The sequence below is a fragment of the Sebastes fasciatus genome, chromosome 12 (genome assembly GCF_043250625.1).
Source record: "Sebastes fasciatus isolate fSebFas1 chromosome 12, fSebFas1.pri, whole genome shotgun sequence".
NCBI lineage: Eukaryota > Metazoa > Chordata > Actinopteri > Perciformes > Sebastidae > Sebastes > Sebastes fasciatus.
In genome coordinates, this window is record NC_133806.1 from 15,976,195 (window position 1) to 16,003,312 (window position 27,118).

The 27,118-nt window shown below is 43.2% G+C and overlaps 1 protein-coding gene across 6 annotated transcripts in view; it reads right to left on the reverse strand.

Annotated features, from left to right (window-relative positions):
• Window positions 1-6,638: 6,638 nt before the first annotated feature.
• The window catches only part of tars2 (threonyl-tRNA synthetase 2, mitochondrial), a 33,272-nt gene continuing 12,792 nt past the window's right edge, over window positions 6,639-27,118 (reverse strand). The window contains exons 1-18 of one of the 6 annotated variants that reach the window (XM_074653543.1): window positions 23,723-25,639; window positions 16,960-17,135; window positions 16,758-16,872; window positions 16,108-16,229; window positions 15,533-15,641; window positions 15,025-15,089; window positions 14,856-14,934; window positions 14,009-14,155; window positions 13,805-13,903; window positions 12,760-12,929; window positions 11,778-11,940; window positions 11,108-11,245; window positions 10,582-10,659; window positions 8,671-8,771; window positions 7,456-7,557; window positions 7,287-7,359; window positions 7,026-7,140; window positions 6,639-6,910 (exon numbers count right to left, since the gene is read on the reverse strand). In XM_074653543.1, the coding sequence (XP_074509644.1) occupies window positions 6,768-6,910; window positions 7,026-7,140; window positions 7,287-7,359; window positions 7,456-7,557; window positions 8,671-8,771; window positions 10,582-10,659; window positions 11,108-11,245; window positions 11,778-11,940; window positions 12,760-12,929; window positions 13,805-13,903; window positions 14,009-14,155; window positions 14,856-14,934; window positions 15,025-15,089; window positions 15,533-15,641; window positions 16,108-16,229; window positions 16,758-16,872; window positions 16,960-17,135; window positions 23,723-23,776 (2,049 nt within the window). In that variant the 5' untranslated portion in view covers window positions 23,777-25,639 and the 3' untranslated portion in view covers window positions 6,639-6,767. Of the gene's footprint in view, window positions 6,911-7,025; window positions 7,141-7,286; window positions 7,360-7,455; window positions 7,558-8,670; window positions 8,772-10,581; window positions 10,660-11,107; window positions 11,246-11,777; window positions 11,941-12,759; window positions 12,930-13,804; window positions 13,904-14,008; window positions 14,156-14,855; window positions 14,935-15,024; window positions 15,090-15,532; window positions 15,642-16,107; window positions 16,230-16,757; window positions 16,873-16,959; window positions 17,136-18,784; window positions 18,959-20,958; window positions 25,758-25,905; window positions 26,074-26,868; window position 27,118 lie in introns of those variants that run through there. The other 5 variants (XM_074653542.1, XR_012596161.1, XR_012596160.1 and 2 more) reach the window with 5 other exon arrangements.

Consider the following 27,118-nt stretch of genomic DNA (forward strand, 5'->3'; position numbering starts at 1 on the left):
CTCCTCCCCTCCTTTAGCCTTGCATGAACTGACCGGTCTGTCTCTCCTTCCCTCGGACAGATTTAAGTTACACTACCCTCTACATGCAGGAATCCTGAAAACAACCTGAGGTCAAAGTCTGAGGTCAGCCTCTCCTCCTTCTCTTACTCCCCAAGGCCTCACTAGTCTCTGCACAACATGCTGAGATGAGGAAAGTTTATTCAACATACACACTTGATATACTACATGCATAGTAGATCATGTAGGGCTGAGTTTCTGAATGAACATCTTCTACTGTTTGGAGGAGCATAGTTGGAAAAAGATGCAATTATCTTAACTTTCAACAATAAATGTCATCTTTAATAACTTCTGATTTGCAAATAATCTAATTTCACCTAATTTATTCCATGATTGTGCAGAGATAAATGGCTTTCCAGTAAACATCACATCATTTTGTTTCCCCTTTAATCCAAGATGTTGTGTAAGCTAAAGTGAATCAACTCTTCCAGCTATCAGTTGTCACTTTTAAATAGTTAACTTGCATCTTGGAAGTCTCTGAGTCTGGATGCACGTCACACCCTCAGGTTTTCTGTCATCCCCACGATTTCTTTAGTCTGCTTTTTGCGTCCCGTAAGATTTTAACAACACAAGCAGCAGTCTAGGATATCAGAGCATGGGCGTCTTCCACATGGGTTGGCACAAAGTCATGCAAGCAAATTCAAAACTGATGCTCGCTTCCCGAGCCTTCCTTCCTTCTTCTCCTCCTCGTACAAAATGTAAGAATTTACAGTGAGTTCCTGCGGGAGGAGAATGGCGACTGTAAATATTTGTACATTTACAGATGAGTTGGTTTATTCTCCTCCGCTTACTAAACTGGCCTGAGAGTCAACATGACCTCTGACCTTTCCAAGAACCCATAAACTCCTCCCTCCTGAGAGCGATTCAACAGGTTGGCTAGAACAATAAACCGAATGCCTCCTTTTTTCTCTGGCCTCTGTCTGCTCTCTCTTCTCTCTAGGTATCGCAATCTGATGAGAGCAGGATAGGAAATCAGGTCAGCAGTGTGTTAAGCATAGCAGACATAGTTGGGAGCAGACGGAGGCCAGGCTGAGACTGTACACTACTGTGCTGAGTTATCTGTGTGTCTTTGTGAGTGTGACTTCCCCCGGCATGGCACAGTCACCAGCTCAGTGTGAGTGTGTGTGCATGCAGAGCATCTATTACCTTTAACTCGATCTAAAGCCAAGTGCAAGCACGCGTCTAAATCAAAAGCGTGAATTGCACACCGGTGGATTAAAGTGGAGACCGTCTGACGGGATGAGAGAGCAGCCAGATCAAATAAGGAGCAACATACCCCAAAAAAACTCTTTGTATAAACTGCGAGTTGGGACTGAGCAGAGCAGAGTTACTGGACCCAGAACAGTGAAAGGCGAGGAGAGACAGAGAGGGAGTTGGCGAGAGGGAATGAGAGCGGAGACTGTTAGCCCAGGCAGCGCGGGTGGGCTGAGGTTTTGGGGTTTAAGAAGAAAGCTTTCTGACAAATTCATTCCCCTCTTTTACATCTAAAAAAGATTCTTTTAGCCTGATTGTTGCTCGGCGCTGTAAACAAGCAAACGAGTCCCCACCCTGCTGCATTGAACTGATTTTATGTGTGTGCTATAGGACCGCACTGTTGTCATTTATTTGCATGAAAAACATTTACCCCCAACACACCTGTTGAACTAAGTAAACAATCCAAATGATCTAGTGATATTCCCTTAGGTGGTAATTTACAAGTCCCTATTCAAACATCATCGACTTAAACACACACACACAAAGGCATGGAGCCTGAATATTGGAGGGAGTGAACTATACATCCAAATCAGTGTGTTGAGAAGAGGTCAGCGGAGGGTCTTGACCGCTGGGTCCCTGTCACTGTTTGGCTCTGAGCCCCACAGACCTCCTGTTATTGTTTTCAGTGGCTTCACTTTCTAAGGCTGCTTTGGCAGTGATCACATTTCTCTCTCTCTCTGCTCACACACTCTTTCTTTCTTGCCTCTTCTCTAAAACACACACACACACACACACACACACACATATATAAAACGCATGAACACACACAGAGAGGGGTTATTTATAACGGGGTGGAAAGGAAAGGCAGCCTGGCCTCACAGGGCCTATTTTGGGAGGTTGAGCCTTCAATCAGTCAGGATGACAGTTCTTCAGTGATACCAGGAGAACAATACAGAGCAGCCTGTTTATCTTCCTCCGGGCCGCCTGTCAGGCTTTGCCTCCCAGCCTGGGTCACAGTCACCGTGCCTCCCTCCAGGAAAACTGCACTTCCAGGTCGACAGACATCCCAAAATACGTCACTTTACAACTGCCGTTGGGCTGCTGCTTCTCTATTAGGAAATACCTTCTCTACCTTCTGTCATTGTAGTGAACAATAAAAGCCCAGAAAACTGGGCTTCAAATATGAAGTACATCTCTATAACACAGATATCCATTACTAAATACGCAAAAATCTAAGTTAAAAAAAAACCTTTGGGTATTATTTATAAAGCAGGGCTCAACAATAAGGACTGTCTGTTTGCCCGGGGCAAGTTAAATGCCACATCGGGCTAGTAAATCTGGCAACTCACTTGCCTGAAAAAATAAGTAAATATAATTTTTTTTCGGAGCTGATTATGGAAGTAGTGAAGGAGCGAGCCATCTCACTTCCTCCTCATCTCTGTTGAGAGTTGCACATGTGCAGTACCAATCGGCACTTGTGAGAAAATGTCGGCAGGAAAAGACAAAGTTTATGAGCTAAAGCACAAGCGAGTATTTCAATTATCCTGGAAACAGGAGTTTAGTTGGATGGCATTAGAGGATGTGGGTACAATTCTAGATTAATTTATTTAAATAAAGATCAAACATGACAATTAACTTTTGTCTTTGTTGTTATTTGATAACTGCTAATAAATAAAACAACTTGTATAGGGGCAAGTAAGAATTGACTTTGGTCAAGGATTTCTGAACCTTCCGACTGGGCAAGTCAAAAAAACATTAACGTTGAACCCTGTAAAGAGTTCAAAAACTCAACTATTAGTCAATTCATTGATTAGTTCATCAACAAAAAATTAATCAGCAACTATTTTGATAATCAAGTAATTGTTTTATATTTGGGTTTTGGACTGTTGTTCGGACAAAACACGACATTGGAAAACGTCACCTTGGGCAATGGGAAATTATACGCGGCAGGGAGTTTCTGACGTTTTATAGGTAAAGCGATTAAAGGTAGGGTCTGTAATGCTGAGAAACTAGCAAGAATACAGAGTTTAGAAATGATCCAACTGAAAAACCCAGCGCAGTGTTGCCAACTCTTTTCCAATGAAAGTAGCAGCAGCACTAGCTCCAAAAGTCCCTAAATCTAGAGAGAAAGTCGCCAAGACGGCAACACTGACAGCCCGTCGCTTCAGGCCTCCCTCCAAAGTCACTCCCCCAAAATGATCATTATGAACATTAACAGCAAACATGACTATTTTTAGTACTCACAGCTGTCAAGCTAGCAGCCTGTGAAAGACTCCGATGCAATTAGTGCATGGGCAGAGCACGCAGACAGGCAGGTAGACAGGCAGGTAGACAGGCAGGTAGACAGGCATGCAGACAGGCAGGTAGACAGGCACGCAGACAGGCAGGTAGACAGGCATGCCGTTAAATCATTTAATTTGTGCCGAATGAAATGATTGACCAGGTTTATTAAAGTCCTGCACCAGCCATAGATACCAGATTTCTTTCTTTTTTTTGGTCAGATTCATTGATCGCTGTCAGGATGTAACGAGAATTTCAACTAATATGACAAAAAATGTTTTTGAACAAATCTACCTTTAAATCAAGACTATACTTGATTATGAAAGTAATCGCTAGTTGCAGCCCTGATTGACGGTAAACAAACAACCCACCAACTGCCATCAGACTCTGATTCAAATGTTGCTAAATCCTGATTGGTGCACGGTGAAGTGAAAAGAGTACAGAGAAAAAAAGAAATACAGAAATTTCTCATGTGAATTAATCCAAAACGGTTTGTACTTCAGCAGAAAATCGTTTGCTCATGTAGAAGTCCATCACTCAGAGTAAGAAGCTGATTGAGAAAACGTTTAACTTTTAAGAGATGGACAGTTCTTTATGGTTTTCCCATGAAGATTTTACTCTGATATTACACTGCTGTAGATATCCATCCATGCCTCCCTGAATTAATCTCTTTATTGTCTCACTATTTAGTGTAATAAAAAGCGTTTTTCTTAACTGCCCCCACAGCAGCGTTCTTTTTCGGTAAACCCCTTCAGCTAAAAATAATTTCCTATGAACTCTGTGCGACTCCACCAATGAAGGATTGCTTTGTGTGTGTGTGTACCCAAAGAACAGATAGTGGGGGAGAGGGTGGGAGCAGTGGGAAAGTGGGGAGGATGAAGGAAGCCTGATATTGTTATCTATTAAGTAAAGATTTCATCGTTTACTGGAGCTAATGGTCTGTGTCATCACTACGCAACTACTGTGCAATGCTGGCTGGTAGCTGTGCCGTATTTATCTTCTCATTCAGCTCAAAGCCAACGGCAGGGAGTACTATAAATACTGACATGGTATGATATCAAGGATAAATCAGTGAGAAAGTACTTGTGTGTAGTCTGACAAGGGTCAATTCACCCAAATTCCAAAACCATATTTTCTTTCTTACCTCTTGTGGTATCTAACCATTTTTGGTTTTGACTGGATCCGCTTGTGTTATGATCTTATGAGAAACAGATCACATTTAGAGCAGACATTCAAGTCCCCTTCAGGATGAATTGTAGCAACTTTGACCTCCTCTGGTTTTTCATCCAATGTCATCATCGGGTCAAAATTTATATTTGTCAAATACGTATTGGTTTATGTCCAAAGTCCTGCAAAACGAATAACATTCCCAGCAACCTCAGCTGTACTTTGTGTTTAGTGCTAATAAGGACATTTTAGCATGCCAACACATGACATTATACCTCCTAGCATTTAGCTCAACGCATGTCTGTATACTCTTAGTCTTGTTTAAGTGTCATTTTTGAACCACCACAAATTCAATTTCATTCACCTCCAGTATGTTACGATGCCAGAACAAATCTCAGATGGATGTCAAATTCCGAGATGTAAAACAAAAAACTACCTGCATGCCTCAATAAGCTACATGAGAATTTGTTTTAAAAGGTACAGTGGGTAGGATTTGGCGGCATCTAGTGGTGTGGTTGCAGATTGCAACCAACGAAGTATCCCTCCGCTCACTTCTCCCTTTCCAAAACTGCGGTAACGTGAGCCGCCGAGTGCAAAACCGTGGTAACGCCGTTCGCCTCACTCAGAAGCCGTCTTTACCATAATAACACTACTTTACTTAAATCTAGCAGCTCACTTGCCCCCAAAAAGAATTAAACAGTTTTTTCCGGAGCTGATGATGGAAGTCGCGAAGGAGTGAGTGATCTTGCTTCCTTCTCAGCTCTATTGAGAGTTACACGTGTGCAGTACCGATCGACACTTTGAAAAAGACAAAGTTTATGAGCTACAGCGCATGAGCATTTCAGTTATCCTGGAAACAGGAGTTTGGTTGGATGGCATTAGAGGTGGTGGGTAAAATTCCAGATTCATTTACTTAAATAAAGATTAAACATGACAATCAATTTTGGACTTTGTTATTTTATAACTGCTAATAAATAAAACAATTTGTATAGGGGCACGTAAAAATTGACTAATGAAACATTTATAAATATTATATTACATTTCTACAAATCGGTCCGCCGAAATGTCGTTCCTTCAAGGGTTAACTAACCTTTTAACACCATACTGTTGAGCCTCAGGTCTACTGATGGCCCACTTAGCAATAGCATTCCTAGCAGCTACAGCCTTTAAGAAATAGAATATTTTGTGGCATTTCTTACAACCACAAGCTCCCGTCTTCAGAGGACCAACAAGTTACTAGAACATCCGTGGCCTTGAAACATGGACGTCCTTGAGTTTGTTTTAGTCAAATCTGAGCTTGTTTCAGACCTTCTTTTCAATCTGAGGTGACCTGTGTCTGACTCACAGCGGAGGCTTCTTCATGAACCTGCCTCACCTTTCCTCTCCGGCCCACTAAATGATCTCCGGAAGAACACACAATCCACGCCACCCGTTTCACAACCAGCTTTGTTGAAGCTGCTGCTTTTGTCCAGTCGACTCGGTTTATTCTCTCCGAGCAGACGCCTCCCTCTCGCCCTCGGTGTCACTGTTGTGACTGATGTCTTTTCCGTCCTGCTGCCCTCTCTCAATTAAAAAGGAAAAACTTCCAATCTTTTTGACCTTTACCTTGACTTGGCTGTTTCCACTAAACACACATGAAAACACACAGCCCTGACACTGCTGCTCCTTCTCCTATTTTAGTCAAATCCCCCTCCGTATCCTCCCTTTCTTCCAGTCTTTTAAAGGTATGCCTGGTTTCTATTCTGATTTCATGACACAGACTTACGTAAGTGGGAGGTTCGCATATTTAATGGATTTTATCAAACAAATTGCAACAGTAACTGAGTAATGCTGATATTAGACTGATAGAGATCTTTAAATAGCCTTAAATCTCTTCTCTGCACTTTTTAGGAAACAGATTTATCAGCGGATGCCATTAATGGACAAATCAACGAGTAAAGAATCTTTTATACACTTTTATTACAAACCTTAGCAGCCATCTCTTCAGACAGAGCCGAAGCATAACAGCTTGAACATGTAAAACAAACATTTATTACATCAGTGACTCATTATTTCCAGGATGTTTTTCATCAAAACTCATCTAAGTTGCTCCTGGTGTCTCGTAGCTGTGTGAGGGATGTCAGCACCTCCTCTGTCGGCCTCCTCCCCAGCTGTTTACCCCCTCTGCACCTCACATTCACTGTTCCACTCTCACTCTCCTTATCCCCCACCACTGGACAAAAACACAAAAGTAAAATGTTATTAAGAGTCATAATCAGATATTGTAACATCAGTAGCAATGAATAGGGAGATTCCGGCTTTAGTGTATTAAGTAGCCTCCGTTTTACCAAATATGTAGTTGTACTGGGCCAGCTGAGCAGAGCGAATCTTCTTATTTAAGGTTGCTCCCTGATCGTCATTCAAATCAACCATGAAGCCAGCTTCACAGAACTGCCGGACCACCTTAACAGGAGAGAGGCTTTTAAGATTGTATCTGTACTGTGCTTCTCACATTAACAAGCAAATTAATAATGACAGAAAGAAAAAAAGCCAGAAATAGAGTACACTTGGTCTCCTGATGTACCAGAAGGAAATCATCACAGACTGACCTGTTTGCTGTACGACTCACTGTTGCCCCCCACAGGAATGACCATGACCTGCGCTGGAGACAACCACAGTGGCCTAGGTGAGGGGAAAAGAGAGGTGATGGGGTTCAGCTACTGCATAACAGCTTAATAAAATGCATCTGACTATACGTGATCATCAGCGTCTTCTCACCATTTCCCTCCAAAGTTTTCAGCCAGTATAGCGATCATTCTCTCCAGTGATCCCAGCACTGCTCTGTGGATCATCACTGGCCTGTGCAACTGTCCGTCCCGACTGAGAAAGGTAAAAAAAAAAATGTAATTACCACCTTGCGGTTGTATGCGTCCGCTCGCCAACCAGTCAAATCCAAAATGTCATCACTTCATCAATTTATCCCATTCGACATTTGCGTGAAATTAGCACATGAATTCTTGATTAATGGCAATAAGACATGTTTTGTGAGGTCACAGTGACCTTTGACCACTTTAAAAGTCAATGTGGATATTTGTGCCAGATGAAATTGCTTCCAGGCATTCGTCAGATATCCTTTTTACGAGAATGGGACGGACGCAAGGTCACAGTGACTTTTGGTCATCAAATTCTAAGCAGTTCATCCTTCATTGTCCGGGTGGACGTTTGTGCCAAATTTGAAGAAATTCCCTCCAGGCGTTCCCGGGATATCACGTTTACGAGAATGGACGGAAATATAATGCCTCCGGCCACGGTTGTTGCCTGCGGAGGCATAAAAAAGTTTACCAATAGAGTGAGGGTTGAGTGATATGATGATATATAATGTCAGATGCTGTAAACCTGACGCCCATCAGAGATTTTGCCACAACGTTTATAATGTAGCAGCTATTCATTTAAATCTCTGAGACTATTAGGCCACAGTGCATTGATGCAAATCAATGGAAAGAGCGGTTTTATGGCAATATTGTTTGTTTTGGTGATTTTTGAATCAATGTGATAACGTCTCTTGTAAGTATTTGCTGGATTAACCAAAACCAGACATTCCTGTTTGCTTATTTTATGCATAAAAAACTACAATATCAACACAAACATTGTTGTAGCAATATAAAATGACATACATCATGATATACACGTTGCTATAAGGAGACCATGAGGGAAGTAGGGCAGACTAATGAGGCAAAAGCCAGAAACAGGGAGCACGTTGGCCTGAACTGATAAATTCAATAAGGGACGCATCATTCATGATCAAATTAGATCTCCGTGAAGTTACACATCTGTCATTTTAACTTGAGCAATTACAGGACATCCTATATAGCAAGTCTGTGGGTTCAAACAGAGAAGAATATGCTACAAAAGTGCCAGCGTGCAGATCTAAATCCCCACAGATGTAGGAATGTCTAGGAGATTGTGAGCCAAATGCAGATATTTATGACTCACCCAACATACTGAAGGTCAAATCTGATTGGCAGCTGGAAGTCCAACTGGATCGTGGCACACTGGTGTTGTCTGCCAATAGCATCTTTGATCTGGATGTCAATCTATGAAGAAACATGTAGGAGTGTGTTAGCGTCAGGCTTCACTGCTCTATTCTGACGCTGCAGGGGACAAACTGCATTTTTGTGGACAGAAATGATAACAAATGGGTTTTCCAAGAGAAGCTGATCTAGCTAATTGTGGCTAACACACCCTAGCTAGATGGCTGTGAGGAATGTTTGTTTGTTACATGGAGCGTGTTAGTGTGTGTATCTAACCCCACCCTGCCTTGACCTACCTCCACTCTCTGTGCCTCCACATGAGCTTGATCATGCAACGTCTGCCTGAAGCTGACTTCCTCTCGATGCTTACTGACTTCTTGCACAAGGAAGTGAAAATGAAATCGCCTCACAAGAAAACCAAGGTCATTCTCAGGTCAAGCCACTTTATATTTTCTTAAAAAAACAAGTAGCTATAATTTCTTCAATGAACATCCGTCACACATTTCTGTTTTTATTGGTGTTCCTGCGGTCGAGGACAGGGCGAACTTAATTCTCAAAAATGTCTCTCTGCAGAGCCAGAAGGACAACAAAGACGTCTGTGTTGCTCTCTAATCTGTGACCTGACACCAATAAACTGACTCCGGAAGAATCCGTTAGATAAAGATGGAAGATGGGATTGTTAATCGTTAAATCTACACACAATTTTTGATCGTTCAACAACTTGGGAAATACTCAAATGTGTTTTCTTCCCAAGAGTTAGATGAGAAGATTGAAAGCACCCCCATGTCTGTCCGTTAAATATGAGGCACCAGCCCGCAGCCAGTGCATAAAAACCTGACATGTTTTGGCGGCTGTTAGCAGATACTATCATAAACAATATTTGCACTTGTGTGTGGTAAAGGTTTCACAGGATAGTTGACTATCAAAAACCACTAGTTGTTTTAGCATGGTGCAGTAATAAAGCAGTGGCAAATGCCTCCTGCTATCCCTGCAAGAAAGAAGTAATGTTGTTACTGCAGTCAAACAAGTGGATGTGCTCCTTTTCCTACAACCGGGACACAATCCGGCAAGAAGTGATGATGAGCGGCGATGAACTCTTAAATGGAGGGGAAAACATTTGCCGGCGGAAGGAGGTGTGTCTCTGTTGACGACGAGATAATAAAATGATACCAGCAATCACCTGCTGACTGCTCTGATGTATGTTAAGTATATTTTATGGTATTCGCTCCTTCAGATGTAATAACATAATGTATTGGACTGTAATCGCAATATACCCAAATACCCTGTTGTGTTTGAATCAGCCTTCAGTTGGTCAAAGTAGGCGTTGACGCCGCTTTTGCCGCTTAAAATTAAGCGGGGAATCTGGCTCCAGCTCAGACAAACCTGCTGGGGGTTTAGTCCGATCAGATCGCGGCTCATTTGTAAACAGCCTCTCAGAGCCAAGCAAGGACTCTGCTATTTCACCTTCCCCCAGGTGAGTCCCGCCTACATTAATTAACCCTTTACTGAGACTTAAACTTCATTATATTCGTCATATAGGTCCATACATGAAATTTGACCTCTGCAGTGGGCTGCTGGGAGCAATGGGGTTCAGTGTCTTGATCACACGCAGACACTTTGACATGCAGACAGTAGGGGATCGAACCACCGGTTAAAAAGGACAATCACTCTACCCACTGAGTTACAGCCGCCCCAACGGGAATCGATCATTGTTATTGGCTGGAAAAAAAATTATATATTATCTCCTGCAATTAATCGGCAATTCAACTACTTTTTGGGAGTAGTGGATGACTACTAAAATGCAGAAGTCTTGAATGCCCTCCTAGTGTGTGGAAATCAGTTTCCTGTACTGCATGCAGCCCTTCCCACTGACCTTTGGTCCGTAGAACGCTCCGTCTCCCGGGTTCAGCTCCCAACGTTCACCAAAGTGCTGCAGACTCTTCTCCAACTGCTGCTCACACACACACACACACACACACACAGCATAGAGCACAGTAAGCAAGTAGGCGTAGTAGATAATGTATATTAATGCACATTATGACCACCATGTTGTTCTTACTGTGTGTGTGTGTGTGTGTGTGTGTTTGTGTGTGTAGGAGTTATGGGGGTCTGGAACCATAATGTTCAATTACACTCAATTGAATCAGCTTAAACTGCCGCTGTGCCTATTTAAGGCGTCCATGGGGATTTCGAGATAAACATCTACCCAGCAGCCCGACACGGAGCAGATCTCTATTGGAAAGTACCACTCGCATAACTGATTGTGGATATCATTACACCATGTCCTTTCTTTTAAAGATTAACTGGGTCCAGATTACAGTTCATACACGTTTTAACAGCTGGGGCCTGTCTAGGACTACATTTGGCCCACCACAATATGATAAAGTGTGTGTGTTTACCTGCTCTGCGTTATCCCATTGTTCGGGCTCCCCGAGGCATGGCGTCGGACGTGTAGACAGGAGGCAGTGGAAGGAAAACCCAAACACTCGATATACACTCCTCACAAAGTCCAAACATGCCACAATTTCTTCTTGCAGCTGGAAAGAAAAAACATTGGAGATGAGGGAAACCAAGAGGACATAATAATATAAACATTGAGACAAGGGAGTTTAAATTCAAACCAGGGTGTGTAAAGAAAAAGAAATCTGGCAATGCATTTACTGTAAAGCCTCCATGGATTGAATCATTTCAGAAGCTAACAGAGTCGTGATTATTATCCTGTGACTATGATCTCTGTGAATTAACAGAATGCCAACAGAAGGTCTGGAGGAGCGCAATCAGTATCATGGGAACCTTCCAGGGCACTATGTAGGGGATCAGGATTACACAGACTGTACAGCCATATGCACATATGGAGGTGTAATGTTTAAACAGGACAGAGACCTTCATTCATCCAGGCAGAGGCCTCCTGGAATGTCTTGGGAGTTATTTGTACAGCCCGTCTAATCACTGTAATATGGTCCCACATGTGTCCCATTCACATTTCTTACCCGTAAGAAGCATGCAGCGGTCTAGAAAACAAAATCTGCAACAAAACAATGCATGCATGCTCATGTGTGTTATGTGTACCTGCTCAGGTGTGCAGAAGATGTGAGCGTCGTCCTGGCAGAACCTTCGAACGCGAGTGAGACCTCCCAGCGCTCCGGAGAGCTCATTACGATGCAGAGCCCCAAAGTCGGCCCATCGCAGAGGAAGCTCCCTCCACGAGCGGACACGCTGCTCAAACATGAGACTAAACACAAGAGAGGAGAGTGAAGTTTAAGGCCTTTGCACTCCAAGTAGGGCTGTCTCGAATACCAGTTTTTGGGCTTCAAAGCTTCAGTGAGAAATATTGATATGTATTCGAAGCTTTGCGGCGCAGCAGGCTGACATGTGCTTCTGTCTGTCTGTCTCCATCTCCCCCGTTTCAGTGCCGCTGCTGCACTACTGTACACTCACACACCTCTACACACAACAAACAACGATATCCGACTGAGAATAACTAATAATAATAATTAATATCAAATATGAATAATGTTGTGGGATTATTCCTTATTTCATGGGCTATTTTGGGATTTAAATATTATTATTACATACTTACATACATATAAAAAACAACAAGGAAGCATTTGAATACTGATTTGGAGGTCAATTACCATGGCAATGGTCAAAGTTTTCGAAACATTGGGGTCAGCCCTAACACCAAGTCTGTATTTTTTGTCTGTAATTGTCGCAGGTTAAATACGATCTCACGTTGTCTTTCACATTTACACACCGACTCCCGAAACGTTTGTCCGTCATTAAAGTTTTCGTAACAGGTTTGATTTTCTGCTTTTTTTCGCATCCGTCAAGAGCCAAAAGAGGATTGTTTGACCACTCATTCATTAGCCCCGTTTTGGACTAGCGCTATTCATTGCATGGCACCCACATAGTTAATTCAGTTTTGTCTTGTACTGCGAATTTTCACAACAAAAGAGAATAATAAAACGCATCGGACTCATTTTGCACGTTTTCTGTGCGTAACGAAAAACAAAACAAAAATATGGACTAGAGGACAGGAATGTATTTTCACCAGTGAGCAGGACAGTTCATCGGTTTGAGAGCGTAGGTCTGAGAGCCCTCTGATGTCACAGTGAACATGTTCTCGCTGTAGTGCTCCCAGTGGCCCGAGCGCTCCCATAATGCAGTGCTGTACAGAGTTGGGGTCACGACCTCGTTGAATCCTCGCCTTCGGTATTCACTCTGCAAGACGTCAGGAAGGAAGGATGCGTGTGACAATGAGTGAAGGACGGGGGCAGACTTTCACAACAGTGCAATAATTGAAGGCTAACGAGAGCAATATCCTGATGACTGATATGAACATGTGTATCCCCGGGACACAATCAACAGCATCATTTATTGTCATGTTATGTTTGTACATGTTTGTGTGTGTGTGAGATGTTAACATGGACAATATAGTTTGCATAATCAAATAAAAATGTGCGGGATATTTCAGTTTTAGTTGCATAATCAGTGTATACCCCAACTGAGACGCATATTTCCTTTGAAGCGATATTTAGCGCTCTTCCCGACAATCTAGCAATGACATGGTCAGGACCAATGTATTCCTTAGGTTTCTTAGTTTCATATGATACTAGTATCTTCACTCTAGCTTTAATACTGAGCCCGCTACAACCTCTGAAATACAGAATAGCGGCCGTCGGATTTTGAAGAGGTTAATCTAACCATTTGGCAGTATCTCGCTGGTCCACTAGATGGCGGTCTGAGGCCCACCAGTGGGCCCGGGCCCAGTGGTTGAGAATAGCTCGTTTACAGGACCCCGTATCAAATTCAGAATATTGTCATATTCGAAATAATAGTGGAATATTAGTGTGCATGTAAACGTAGTCATTGTAATGACACGTGGAAGGGGTGTCTTTAGTCTTGTAGCATGTAAATGGGAATTATGAATGGAATAGTTCTATAACTGAAAGATTGAAAGTGCACATATGCCTGACTTTTCTGAAGTAATTCTACAATTCTCTTATAAAATGCTCTTATTAAGAATAAAGTCTACAGTCAGATTATTGCAGGTCATTTACACAGAGTCAGTGACTGTGAAGAGAGTGTATGTTCACCTTAATGAAGTCAGTGAGGGTGTTGTAGATGTAGGCTCCTTTAGGCAGGAAAAAGCAGCTGCCTGGACTCACGTCATTAAAGAAGAACAGTTCCTGGTCCTAAACAAAAACATCAACGCAGCATTTATGACCAGAAAACACTTCTTTAATCATTTGCTTTTTTTCTCATTTTCTGCACCTCTCCAGATATAGATTTCATCTTACCGTCCCAATGCGTCTGTGGTCCCTCCTCCTCGCCTCCTCCTGCTCCCTCTCCCACTCCTCCTTGTCCTTCTCTCCTGGAAAGGCCACTCCTAAAAGACGCATCAAACCTGAGGACTCTGTCTGATTGGCCAGGGTCACATGCGACAGCTGGGATGTTACAGATACAGAGTGAGGAGAGGTGAAGGAGAAGAGGGAGAGAGACAATAATGAGCGAACAAAGAGGTGGCAAAAGAGAAAGGGGAGCGCGGGTCAGCCGGAAGAGGAAGGGTGAACCAGTGAGAGTGACAACACGTCTGATGGATGGCAGTGTGTTTGTAAGGGCCGAGAACAGGAAACTGGCCTCGGACAAACACAACATCCTGCTGCTGATATTTCCAGCCTTGCTGCAATGGAATCCCAGTCTGCCCAGTGGCAGCCCAGTATGGAAACTCTTCCCACTCCATGGAACAATAAAGACGAGCAAAATTCCATTTACCCAGCATGTGTCCCACAGGACAGACTGGGCCCAAATAAAACATATTTTTACAGATTAGATGAGGTTAACCCACCATCTTTGATTATCATGTATTAAACAACATTTTTCTAAATGGTATTGTGAATCTCTTTTAAAAAAAAATATTGTCAAAGCAGCAAAAAGAGGTTGAGTTAAGATAGATGAAACAGTGTTTAGCTTTCAAGGAATCGGCCATCAATTCATAAGATGATATTGGATAAAATGACTAATGTACAAGGCAAATTTAGGAGCAATTGTGCACTAAAAATGAATGATAACAAAAGGAGAGAACAGTCAGATACATAAAACCACAAAGAGTCCAGCAGAGGAGAGGACAGTTACACAAACACACACCTGGAGTGTCTTGAAGACCTTGAGGAGGCCGGTGTGTGGGAGGAGGGGACCGTCGCAGACCGCTACGCTGTCTCCACACCTGAGTCACACAGACAGGATGAAACAGGTTTAATGTTTAGGTGAGAGTTTAGAGGACACTGCAGGTGTGTGTGTGTGTGTGTATTAATACCTGTATATTGTGACGGTGGGGCCGTCCATCTGCTCCTCAACAAGCTGTAGTCTCAGCTTACTGTTCTATAAGACGTACAACCCACAAAACACACAGAAAATTCATATATATGAATAGATGAGATAAGATAAGATATTCCTTTTTAAGTCCCGCAGTGGGGAAATTAGCAGGACAATAGGAAGGGCCCGACCTCAGTGAGTAAACACTGGGACAGAGGAAAATATCACCGGCACACCATAAACAGGAGCCACTCCTACACAGTGAGTAACATCACTGCTACTCACATGTTAGCAAAGGCAAAATATATAAACAGTCAAGTTACACAAGCTGCGACAGGTACGGAGACATTCAGCATGCAGAATGATGACCTGAAATTACATATGGCCCCAGAGTGCATTGACAATATTTTTTCATTGCAATACTATACTACTGTGTTACTTCTTAGTCTCACTGTGAGTCTGCTGTAAAACCGTGAATTGTTATAATATAAGACATTGGTATATCTGACCTGGAAGAGCTCTCGGACCTCTTCTGTATTCAGCTCCAGTCTGGACAGAGGAAGTTTGAGGGCTGCAGCCTGTTTACATCTCTCATCCACATCACTCAGAGACAAGGCACTGTATGTGGAGAGGACAGATTCAGGTAAAACATCGAAAGCAGAAAGATCTGCGGCAGTAAGACACGGCCAAGGGTTGTATGAAGAAAGAAAATGATTATGGGGAAGGAAAAGAGGTCATCGACTCTTTAAAGATTGTGTGAAATGAACATTTAATAACCCCTGTAAGGGTTCATTATAGCAGCATAGCATAATGTATAGATATGAATCTGATTAACACAGACATTTTTTTTTAACACAGGTGGTATAAATGTAAAGAAGCCACCTAAGGCAGGAAAGGGTTTTATGTATAGGTCAGTAATTCTAAAAGCACTCCACAAGTGAAAGTGGTCCACCCAAGGCCAGATTATCTTTTTACAGATTTTGCAGACTACATTGCTGTGGTTAAAAACCAGATACACCTGACCTGATCACGTTTCCAGAACTGATTCTGTCCCGTAACAGAGACAGTCACATAAATATCTCACCTGTTGTCCAGCAGATGGTCACAATAAAGCCCGAGCTCCGACGCTCCTTCTCGGCATACCTCGGCACCAAACACCTTCTCCAACACTCCACCCAGGACGCACGCTCCTGTCCTCCATGCTGCCTAAGACAGGGAGAGTGGTACAGAGTAGGTGAAGAGATCCAGAGCGTGTTTGGAACTGTCTTTTTGGATTAGGAAGGTCCCTATCTGGACTAACTGACCTGAAAACATCTAAATAACAGCCAGTAAAATTCTATTAATACTAAGGAAATGATCTTCAGAGCCTAATTAACTATCTCCTTAGCCTCGAAAACACAGAAAGACCTAAAGATACTCTCATCCTTGAATTACTTGTTCCAGCAATATTTAAAACACAATTAGCAACATGAACTATGTTATGTGACTTTGTCTGTAAGTTTATTTGTAATCTCTTGGTGACAATTTGTCTTATACTGACTTATGTTTCATCCCTTGACCTCAGGGCATTTTCCACTGAAGTCAAGGAAGGGGGACTGGGAGAAGAAAAGTGATTCCTTTAGGAGATTAAGATCCACCTTAAAGGTAATGTGACAAAAAAGCACATGCTACCGCGGTGTATTACAAAACAAACAGGAAGAACACAAAGGCATTGTATAAAAAAGATGTGATTACCTGTCTTCCCTCAACTGTGTCAAACCCCAGCAGTTGTAGTTCGCAGTCTCCCTCTAGGGGCCGTCCAAGCTCCCACAACTCCCCATTCACCTTACTGACCAGTGCTCCTTTCACACTGTAAAGAGAGATGCAATAACCCTGTTATATCACTTCAGTAAGAACAAACACAATAAGAAAACACATTTCTGTTAAATATATTTACCGGACACTCTGAGCGACAAAGAGGGGTGTGGTGACACCAGCTGTCCCCTTCACTGTCCGGCCGTCAGCCAGTCGGATACTGAGCCGAGTTTCTGTAGCTTCAACTCTCCTCTTATTGCCTTGTTTTTCCCTGAGGGACTCAAAGACTCGCAGTCGCTCAGATAGCGCTGGGCACACCTGCAGACGAACAGGAAAGATCAGGATTAAAAAGGGTGAAAGGATGAGAGGATGACAAGTGCAATACAATCCAACAGCACCACAGCCTCTAAAATAACCATGAAGTTAAATAAACACCTCTCTAAACCAATTTCAATGAAAAAAAAAAAAATTCCAAATTTTGCCAGCAACTCAATAGATTGCCATTGCTTTTGCAGTGAAGCAAATCCAGCAGCCACTTGCATATTTTACAAGCATTTGGCTGGTGCCAATTTCCAACCCTGGTGACAAGTGCAATACAATCCAACAGCACCACACACACACACACACACACACACACACACACACACACACACACACACACACACTACAGCCTCCAAATTAAGTTAAATAAACACCTCTCTAAAACAGTTTCAACACAAACTGAACATTATGACCTTCATGAAGGGTTGATTTACTGCTGGGCTGTAGTATTAACCTGCATTAGTTTTAATTAGGTGTACCTAATAAACTGGTTACAGAGTGTGTATTGATATAATGTGATAAAGCTTCAGTGTTGCCTTTTCCTCAGCATAATGGATGTATTATGGTAAAGTGATACCTCCTTCTTAAGTTAAATTTCTGTTATACTTAAATGACTGAAAAGAGTAATTAATCAATAAATAAGATAATTGCCTTTAACACATATTAGCTGGATTATTTCCTTCTTCCTTTCAAAAAAAAGACTTGCACACTTTTCTCTGCTTAATTAGTCAACGTTTCGATCAACAAGGACCTTCATCAGACCATTCTGGGTTAGGGTTATTCGACATGTCCTGATGAAGGTCCTTGTTGACCGAAACATTGAATAATAAAGCAGAGAAAAGTGTGTGTGGGAGCAAGTCCTTTTTTTTAAAAAGTACATATTGGAGGGGATCTACTCCCAGCACCACAAACAATTTTGAGAATGTGCATGTTTTCCTCTCCTTCTAGCTAACTTTATCACCCACACCTACTTTACAATACAGAGTTGGTGTATAATTTCCCAATTTGCGATCAATAAAGTACATCCATCTATCTATCTATCTTTAAATTGTATATGAAATACTGTACTGACAGCCATACCCCAGAGGTATTCAGTAGAAAAATATGGTGACTACTTTTTTAGGGAACCAAATGAGAGAGAGAGAGCAGGGAGAAGAAGTGGAGGGTATGGTGGGGTCCATGTCACTCATATAAAACACTGTACTGTATATAGACTACATCACAGGTATATCCATCTATTTATCTATAAATAAATTGTATATGAAAAACTGTACTGACAGCCATACCCCAAATTATCAATTTGGAGGTATTCAGTTGAAAAATATGGTGACTACTTTTACTTTTTTAGGGAACCAAATGAGAAAGAGAGCAGGGAGAAGAAGTGGAGGGTATGTTGGGGTCCATGTTACTCATATAAAACACTGTACTCTATATAAACTACATCACAGGTATATCCAAAAACCAAGTGCCAAACTATGCCCTATATACTGAAAATGAAATTAGAGATAAATAAGGTTTATCACAGCACAAAGCAGCTTCACACATTTGTCAAGCAACAACAACCTCCATCTCTCAATGCTAACAGGACCAGACTGCCCTGTTAGCTGTAGTAACTATACTGCAGTAATAATAACAAGCCTGCGCACCTTGCTGTACCTCCTGTACGCGCGGAGTGTCGCACGAGCTGCTGACCGACAGGTAACCAGCCGAAACAGCTGTGTCACCCCCATCCTAAACACACGCACTCCTTCCCAAAACATCACACATGTTACTGTCGCCCTTCTCTGCGAGCGGCCATAACACCGGAAGCACAGATTAGGACGACAGCGGTGACGTTATGTGCGTAATGACGCCACTATGACAGGCGCAGCGTGCGCGTACCCGGGCGCGTCAACACAGAGGAGCTGCACATACGGTACATCTGCAGCTGTCGGAGGGCTAATAGCTTGATGTTAACACCTAACACCATGCATACATTCGGTCAGGTCCTTCTGACAGGATTAAAATGTGCTGAAATCTTAAGGAAACACTGCATATTATGAACGCATGAAGCATAATAACACAAGCCCACCTATAATCACAGGACATCAGATAAAACTGCGCCTGTAATTCAGTGATGCAATGATGTGCAACCCCCAAAGTATGTCCACACAGAGACCTGCAGCATCACGACAGGCAACAAGGCTGCACACTTCGCTTTACGAGCCGTCTGCTGTAAACTATAGCTGCATTTAAAGCCTGTTGGTTTAGTGCCCGAAGCATTTGCGATCAGTAATTAAACTGAGAAATTTAATATAGTTAATATTGTACCCTCAGGGAAACCATCTTCACTGTAGCTCAAATATAATTGACAGATTTTAAAGCCTTCCTCGCAGAAACTATTGCAATAGATTTTTGAAATGTTGCATCTTAATGCATCATTGAAAAATATTTTAATAACTGTCAGATGGATTGCTATTGCCAGTTTAAACAAGTTAATTCCGACTAAGAACCTGGAAGTATTTCGTTTTTCACCATCTTCACAAGTATAAGCCAATAGCAGTACTGTAGCAACAGTAGTACTTGATGGAAACGCTATGGAGATGTGTTCGACCTCCTAAAGAGGTGAAGTACTACTGGACTGCCACTTGGGGGAGCTACAGCACTTTCAAAAGGGATATGTGGTCCTTCTACATAGTAGAGAAATACTATTATTAATATTAAAATACATTTAGGCATCTAATTGTATACATACTGTGCATTCAGACAGCTCTAAGTACGTTTTCATCTCACCAATCAGTCTAACTAGCCACATATAGACCATTTCACTGCGTTGGACCCAATTATTGATAAACCCAGTATGGATTTCAAAATATGGGACCACCTTCAGTATTTGTTATTATTTCACTATGTCCATAGAATATAGTGGAAAGCAAACAAGTAGAAGTTTGGTGTATAAATAAGCTACATGTTTACAAGCGAGAAGTCTGTTGGCCTTCATCAGATAACTGCATAAAAAGGAGAGCTGGTAGTTTTGCCTAATGGTATCAGTATTTAACATTAAGGGCCTAACTTGGCTGTACAATTAACAACACATCAGTTTTCACTGTTAACTGTAGAATAATGGGGCACAGAGCCCGTAATGAAACATTTCCCTTGGACTGTCTGGTGTAGCGGAAAAGATGCATTAACTTAATTCATCCATATGTCATATTAACTCAGTAAAAATGGTTATTATTTACAAATAAGTACACAGCCATTGCTTAGTGTTATGCTGTGAATGTTTTGACTGAGGTTATGGCTGGTCTACTGGAACTGGGTCATCAAACAGTCTCTATGTCACAATGTATTGAATGGATTTTGTAAATTTGGCCCGTGTACTGTAATGGTCAATACCTCAGTGTAAAGCTGAGTGTCACAAAGTTATTGAAGGGCATCTCTAAAATGTGGCTTTCCAACAACAGTGTGCAGCGTAGTGTGCAAATGTTTAGCAACAATCAAAAAAATAAACAGTCTTCTCGAGGAGGTAATGAGAGAAAAGGTTGAGTTCTTTGCAAGAGGAAAAAAAAGGTCATAGAAAACAGCAAATCCCCTCCCGTGTTAAATTAGGACAGAGCACCGACTGCTTACAGTCAACAGTGCAACCACAAACAAGATTTGTGAGGAAAATAGATGCAAGTCAAAAATTGTAGTCTTCCTTACGGATAATGCTTTGTGTAAAAAACAAAAAAAGGATTAAAAATATGAAGATGTATTCAGCTGTTAAAGTATGCATGTATTAACTGTGACAATACTAGAATGAGTGCATGTTCATCACACCAGAAAGGACTGGACACTCAAAGACCGGTGATATAGCATCATTGATGAGAAAAGCAGTAAGAGCAATTAAACTGATCAGATATACACAGGACATCAGCTTTGTCACATCTTCAGTCAATTTGTCAAAGAGGAAACAGAGAGAGGTTATTTATAGGGACAACTGAAGCGACGAACTTGGTATGTGCAATATAACAGTAAATATAGCTTTCTCTCTGTGCAACGTGAACACACCAAACTGATTTGACATTTAGCTGTTTCAATGAGTGAGCAGATAAAAGACAGTTTACAGAAGGTGGTAACAGACTTGTATAACATTCAGTAAAACATCAGTGCTAACACACTGTACACACTGTTTACAATGCATCTAACTTTATCCGGGAACGTTTGCAGGAACTCAGTGTGTCTTGATGAACTGTAAATGAGCACAGGAGACAACACACGCTCCATGATCAGACAAACAGGAGACATGAGGCTTTGAGCAGCAACACCCAACATGCACCTCTCACTGCAAACTACATCCGTGTAGAACAGCATTACGGCAATAATTCCTGCACAAGACGGAGGATTACTGCCATCGTGCCGACCCTTTTTTACCCTCTGAGAGGTGCACAAGTGTTTCTGGACGAAGCCATGTGAGCACAAGGTAAGCAAGGGGGCTTGAGGGCAAAAGCATGAAATTAGCAAAGAAACAAAAACAGAGGAAGGGGCCAAAACGACTGGAGTATTTAAATAAAACCATTTTCAAAAAAATCCTAATTAGCTGAAATGTCCCCCCCCGCCCTCCCCATATACCATCTGAGGGCGCTGCTGCAAATAGGAGATTCTATCTAGTAGGAAAAATACAGCGCAAAAAATAAAAGGCGTTAAATGTTAATGCATTATGAAAATGGCAGCAGCTAAATGAAAACAATTCCTCTGAAAACAGGCATAGAAATCAGCTGAACAGCGCAAATCAATTACAACAGCGCAATTCAAGTGGTAAATAGTGACCAAATAAAATACCTCCCCCCCAGTTGAATTGAAACTCTGGATTTTATTCAAGTCAGTACATGTTGAAGCCTAGCAAGAGTATGGTTCAAAACTGAAATACCTCCCCCCGACTCGCCGTCCACTACCGAGTATCTTCATGACTCAGTCTAACTTGAAGCGCGCACAGGCAGACATTTATGTTGGAAATAAAAAATACATAATTATCTTCACCCTCCTCTTCTGCGTGGTGGTTTCAAAAGGAGGACAGAAAGGTGCGACAGACGCTGCAGAGAAATTCTTCTGGAGCTAAAGCTTATCCAAGGCCTCAATCACAGTAAAGACGGGGTGCTAGAGTGACGATCATTGTCCTCATTAACAGAAACAAGAGCTTGAAGAGGAAAAAAAGCTGTGTCATCTCAGTTTTTATATTTACAAGCTTAGAAATATACAGTGGGAGAGATGGGAAGGTGAAAAGGGGCGAGCAAAAGAAGAGTATTATTTACAGCAGGCTCTCCGGAGATAGGAACAAGTGTTAACCTCGGCTGCGACACGAATCTCATCACTTCAAATGAGAAATACCATGTTAGGACACAGCACACGCCCATACACTCATCATGGAAGAAGAGATGACTTTGGAATCTACTTTCATCCTTTTTTATCAAACATTTTTAAAGGAGTAATTTGACATTTTGGGAAATATTGGCTTTCTTAGCAAAGAGTTAGATGACATGTCTGTCAGGTAAATATGAAGCTGGGGACAAGAGATCATTAGCTCAGCTGAGTATAAAGACTGGAAACAGGGGCAGACGGCTAGCCTAGTTCTGTCTGAAGGTAACAACCTGCTTTATGTGGCCAGGAGCAGTGACTTCCTGGAGTCTTGTGGCACAAATACATAAACCCCTGTATAACAATAACTTGTCATTTTACATTTAAGGTTAGATTAAACAAGCATGTCGGAGAACTACGGTGGCCTTCAGGTAAGGTTAAAAACGTGAAAGGCTCTCTCTAGAGCCAGTGTTTGGTTTGTCCGTTCTGGGCTACTGTAGAAACACGGCGGAGCAACATGGCGGACACCGTGAAGAGGACCCGCTCCCTATGTAGATATGAAGGACTCATTCTAAGCTGACGAAAACACAATGATTCTTAGTTTCAGGTGATTATACACTAATGGAAACAGTTATGAATATTATATTGCATTTCTGCTAACAGATCCCCCGAAATGTTACACACTGTTCCTTTAATAAGTGAGCTTTAGAGGGATTTTATTTTACCTTCAGACAGATCCAGGGTAGCTGTTCCCCTGTTTCCAGTCTTCATGGTAAGCTAAGCTAACCGGTTCTGGCTGTAGCTTCATATTTAGCGCACATATGTGAGACTGGTATCGATATTCTCATCAAACACTCAGTAAGAAAGCAAATAAGCTTATTTCCCAAGATGCCGAACTACTGCTTTCAATTTCTTTCTTCTGTATCCTGTGAGACCCATTCCTCTCTTTCACTCTCCTGCTCTCTCTCAGGTAAAGTAACCCAACAATCACACAGGTATGCCAACTCTAAATAAAGTATTACTTCATTTCTGCTTGAACTATCTGTGTTTTCTTCCTAAGGTTAGAGAAGAGGCTGTAGAAATTGGAAAAAAAAGGTTGTTACACAACACTCTGCACTATGTAACTGATAACCTCATAGCTGCACTGTACAGTGTAAGATGACTGGTTGGCTACCGAGCTGAAGCATGAAGATTCAATCAGCTATTTACACACAACCTACGGTAGTTTTAATTCGAGCTAATTAACAGAGTAAAGATAACTGGGCTCATACCAGCAGGGCTAACACACACTCTGCACTTCGGTGCAGGGCGCTTGCACTTCTCATTCAGCATGTGTTAGATGAGCTCTTCAGTAGCGTGGGGGTAGGTAGGGTCTCTTCTGCGAATGGAAGGGCCCGCCTGTGAATCGAGGACCGTGCCGCTTGCCCCCACGATATCCCCCCATGGGGCGATCTTGGTTAAACTGCTGAGCGGGGGTTGGGCCTCGCAGCAGAGGTCTCTGTGAGATGGGGCCTGAGAGCATCGGGGGTCGAGAACTCGGCAAGTTGAGGAGGGGAACGGGTTTAGAGGTTTGGTTGCGGGGCTGAGCTGGAGGACTAGTGGGGGGCTTCTGGTGAGAAGGGGCAGCGGACTGAGCAGGGAGGCGAGCGGGGAGATCGGCAGGGGAATTAGGCGTGGAGGGAGAGGGTGCAGAGGACGTGGGAGAAGGGGGCGGAAGAGGTAGATTCAGAGGCTCCTTCACTCTTCCCAGTAAGGGTAGAGGAACACCAGGTGTACCTGGGCGGAGGAGAGGGGGTGCATGGTGGGGCCCAAAAGGCTCTTTAACTGTGCCAGGACGGGGCATCTTAGGGGGCTCGCCTAGCAAAGACATGAGGGGTGGAGGGGCCATTTTGCTTCCTCTGGGCCCCACTCCGCCTCGCTCTCCACCTTCAGGTCTGCCTTGGAGAGGAAGAGAAAGGGGACGGTCAACAGGGACCAGCACTCCCCCCACCATGACTGCAGAGGGCACAGCATGGTGGTTAGGTGGAGGCGGAGGGGGTCGAGGGATAGGCGGAGGCGGGCCGAAGAAATGGGATGAAGGAGGAAGATGCTGGTGGAGGAGTGATGGGGGAGGAGTCTGCAAGTTCTCCGTGTGGTAGGGCATTTGGAACGGAGGATGTGCGTGAGGATGGGACGGAGGAGGGTGGAGATGTGGAAGGAGGAGGTGTGGGATAGGAGGAGGAGGCATGGAGGGGATCATGTCCTCATTGCCCATGTTAAGAGGAGGAGGGACAGCGTGGGGTGAGGGAGGCTGAGCTTCCATGTATTCCTCCTCTTCGTACCACATCGCTCCCCCTGGCCGACCGCCGGCCCCTCCCCCTCGCCGAGAACCTCGGCCAATCACGCGGATGCTCTCTACCGTCTTGATGCGCTCTCCAGCGAGTGGGCGGTTTGAGTAGCCTAGAGTTTGGATGGGTGCCCCTTCAGTGCACGGCGACACTAGTGTCTCAATACGATGGTACTGGCCCTCCTTCCCGTCCCCAGCTGGAGACTCTTGACCTTTCCCCTCTCTCTTTCCACTCAGACCTCCATCATCTGAGCCACTGCTGGCCTTACGAGAGCCTGCAGACAGTCTCCTTTCTCCAATCCCTCTGTTGTTTCCCATCATCCTTGACTGGCCGTGCTGTCCATCTTTCTTACCCTTCATATCATTACTGGGGGAAGAGGAGACCTGCTTCCTCGCATTCATTTCCTCGTCCTTTAATTTAGTGCCGCTCTTTTTTCCAGCTCCATACCGGGAAGTAGAGGAAGAGCTCAGAAAGTCTCCATTGCTGTTGCTTCCTGACGGGGTGATCACAGCATCCCAGGGTTCGCTGCGGTAGGCTGTGGGTGAGAGGTTATGACCTCCAGATGACCCTAAAGAATCTGCCACGCTCCCAGGTGTGTCCATGATCTCGTCCTGGGTGGGAGTGCCAGCAGCCTCGTCTCTCACTGGGGTCCCATCCACCGCATCGGGACTGACGTCACCTAGAGCGAGACTAAAACCTGGATTACCCTGCAGGAAACTGTTGATTTTTGATTCTAGGCTAGGGGCAGAGATAGAAGGAGCTGAGGGACGAGGAGGGGGTGGAGGAGGGGACAGCCGTCTCACTTTATCCCAATCTCTGGTTCTCCCAGGTGTGTCTCGTTTGAGGCTGTTTCCCAGAGTGGGTTTTGTTTTTGAGGTGGTTGGGCTGAGCAGGGTTTTAACTGCTGAGGATTCTGGGGAGGTTCGGGCGGCGGGGGCAGAGGTGGTGTTTGTCACACTTTGCAGGAGAGAGGACAAACCTGCACCAGGACAGAAACAGGGTTGGGCGGGTGAGTCAGCGACAAAAAAGAGATGATGACATAGGAAAAATTTTTATTATTAGTCATATTTCATAAATAACATTTTTCATTAAAAATGTAGGTAAAGTGTATTGTATGTGTGTCTTACCTGGTGTGTTTGTTTTAGACAGAGCATTGAGTATGCCTTCTGGTGTGATGTCAACACGTGACAAGATGCTGGCCAAGTGAGGGCTTGAAGAGGTCGCTTTGGAAGCTGCTGATTGGCCCGAAGGAGTGGTGGGTGTTCCTGGAGATGGACGAGGTGATGGGCTAGCTGCTGGGGAAAAAAATTCAAAGACAGAGAGGGATGTATTTAAAGGGAGGCCAAGAAAGTCCCAGTTAAATTAATCTAAAATGTGAAACCTAAATTTTCCTTCCTATGACCATCTGATAAAAAATCTCTCAATTTTTAAATACCCAATTTTAGAACTTTTAGTTTCAGACTTTAAGGTCATTAAATTAAATTACAACATATCATATTCATTTCGTAGTCATTTATTTTTCAGTCTCATATTTAAAGGGGACCTATTATGCTGTTGTGCTTTTTCCCTTTCCTTTAGTGTGTTAGATAGTTTGTGCATGTAAAAGGTCTGCGAAGTTACAAAGCCCAAAGCCCACCCCTAAGGGATTTATGCTTGCCGCATCCATGAGGGTCACGAGTGTCCGCACGGCCAAAGTGACATCACACCGTCAGACACGGCCCGTCAGAGATTATAATTACCTTGTAAAACTTACATTTATTGTTGAATAAGCTATTTCAAGCTAAAAGAGTCAAATAATTTACGCCTTAAGATGAGTCATGTAAGTAGTCACAGGTACAATTTCTATTATGATTGCCAAAATTACAAACCCCATGATACTAGAGTGGAAAAGAAAACTGATTTCAGGTTCTGACAGGTAACACATGTGTAGCTCCTTGTGGTTCAAATAAAGTGAAAATATCATCAGTGACATTTTAATCCTTTTCAGAACATGACCATGTGTTACGAGGACTTGTACAGTATATCGGGGAGTTTTTAGCTGCAGGTTCTGATCATTATTACGCTCATCTTCACCAAACCCTTGAACACACCTGTATTCTTCATGGCAGATGTGAGTGAGCTGAGAATGGAACTGATCTTTCCCAAGTCAACCTTCTCCAGATTCATTCCCAAGGCGGTTGTTTGGATGCTTTGAGCTGCAGCAGAGGTGGGAGTCACTGGGGTTGCCGTGGCAGCAGCAGTAGCGTTGGTCTTAGACGCTTTCATAGGCGCGGTGGGAAACTTCGATGCTGCATCTGACTTGGCGACAGCAGTGGATGTCTTGTCCTTCTTGTCACCTGC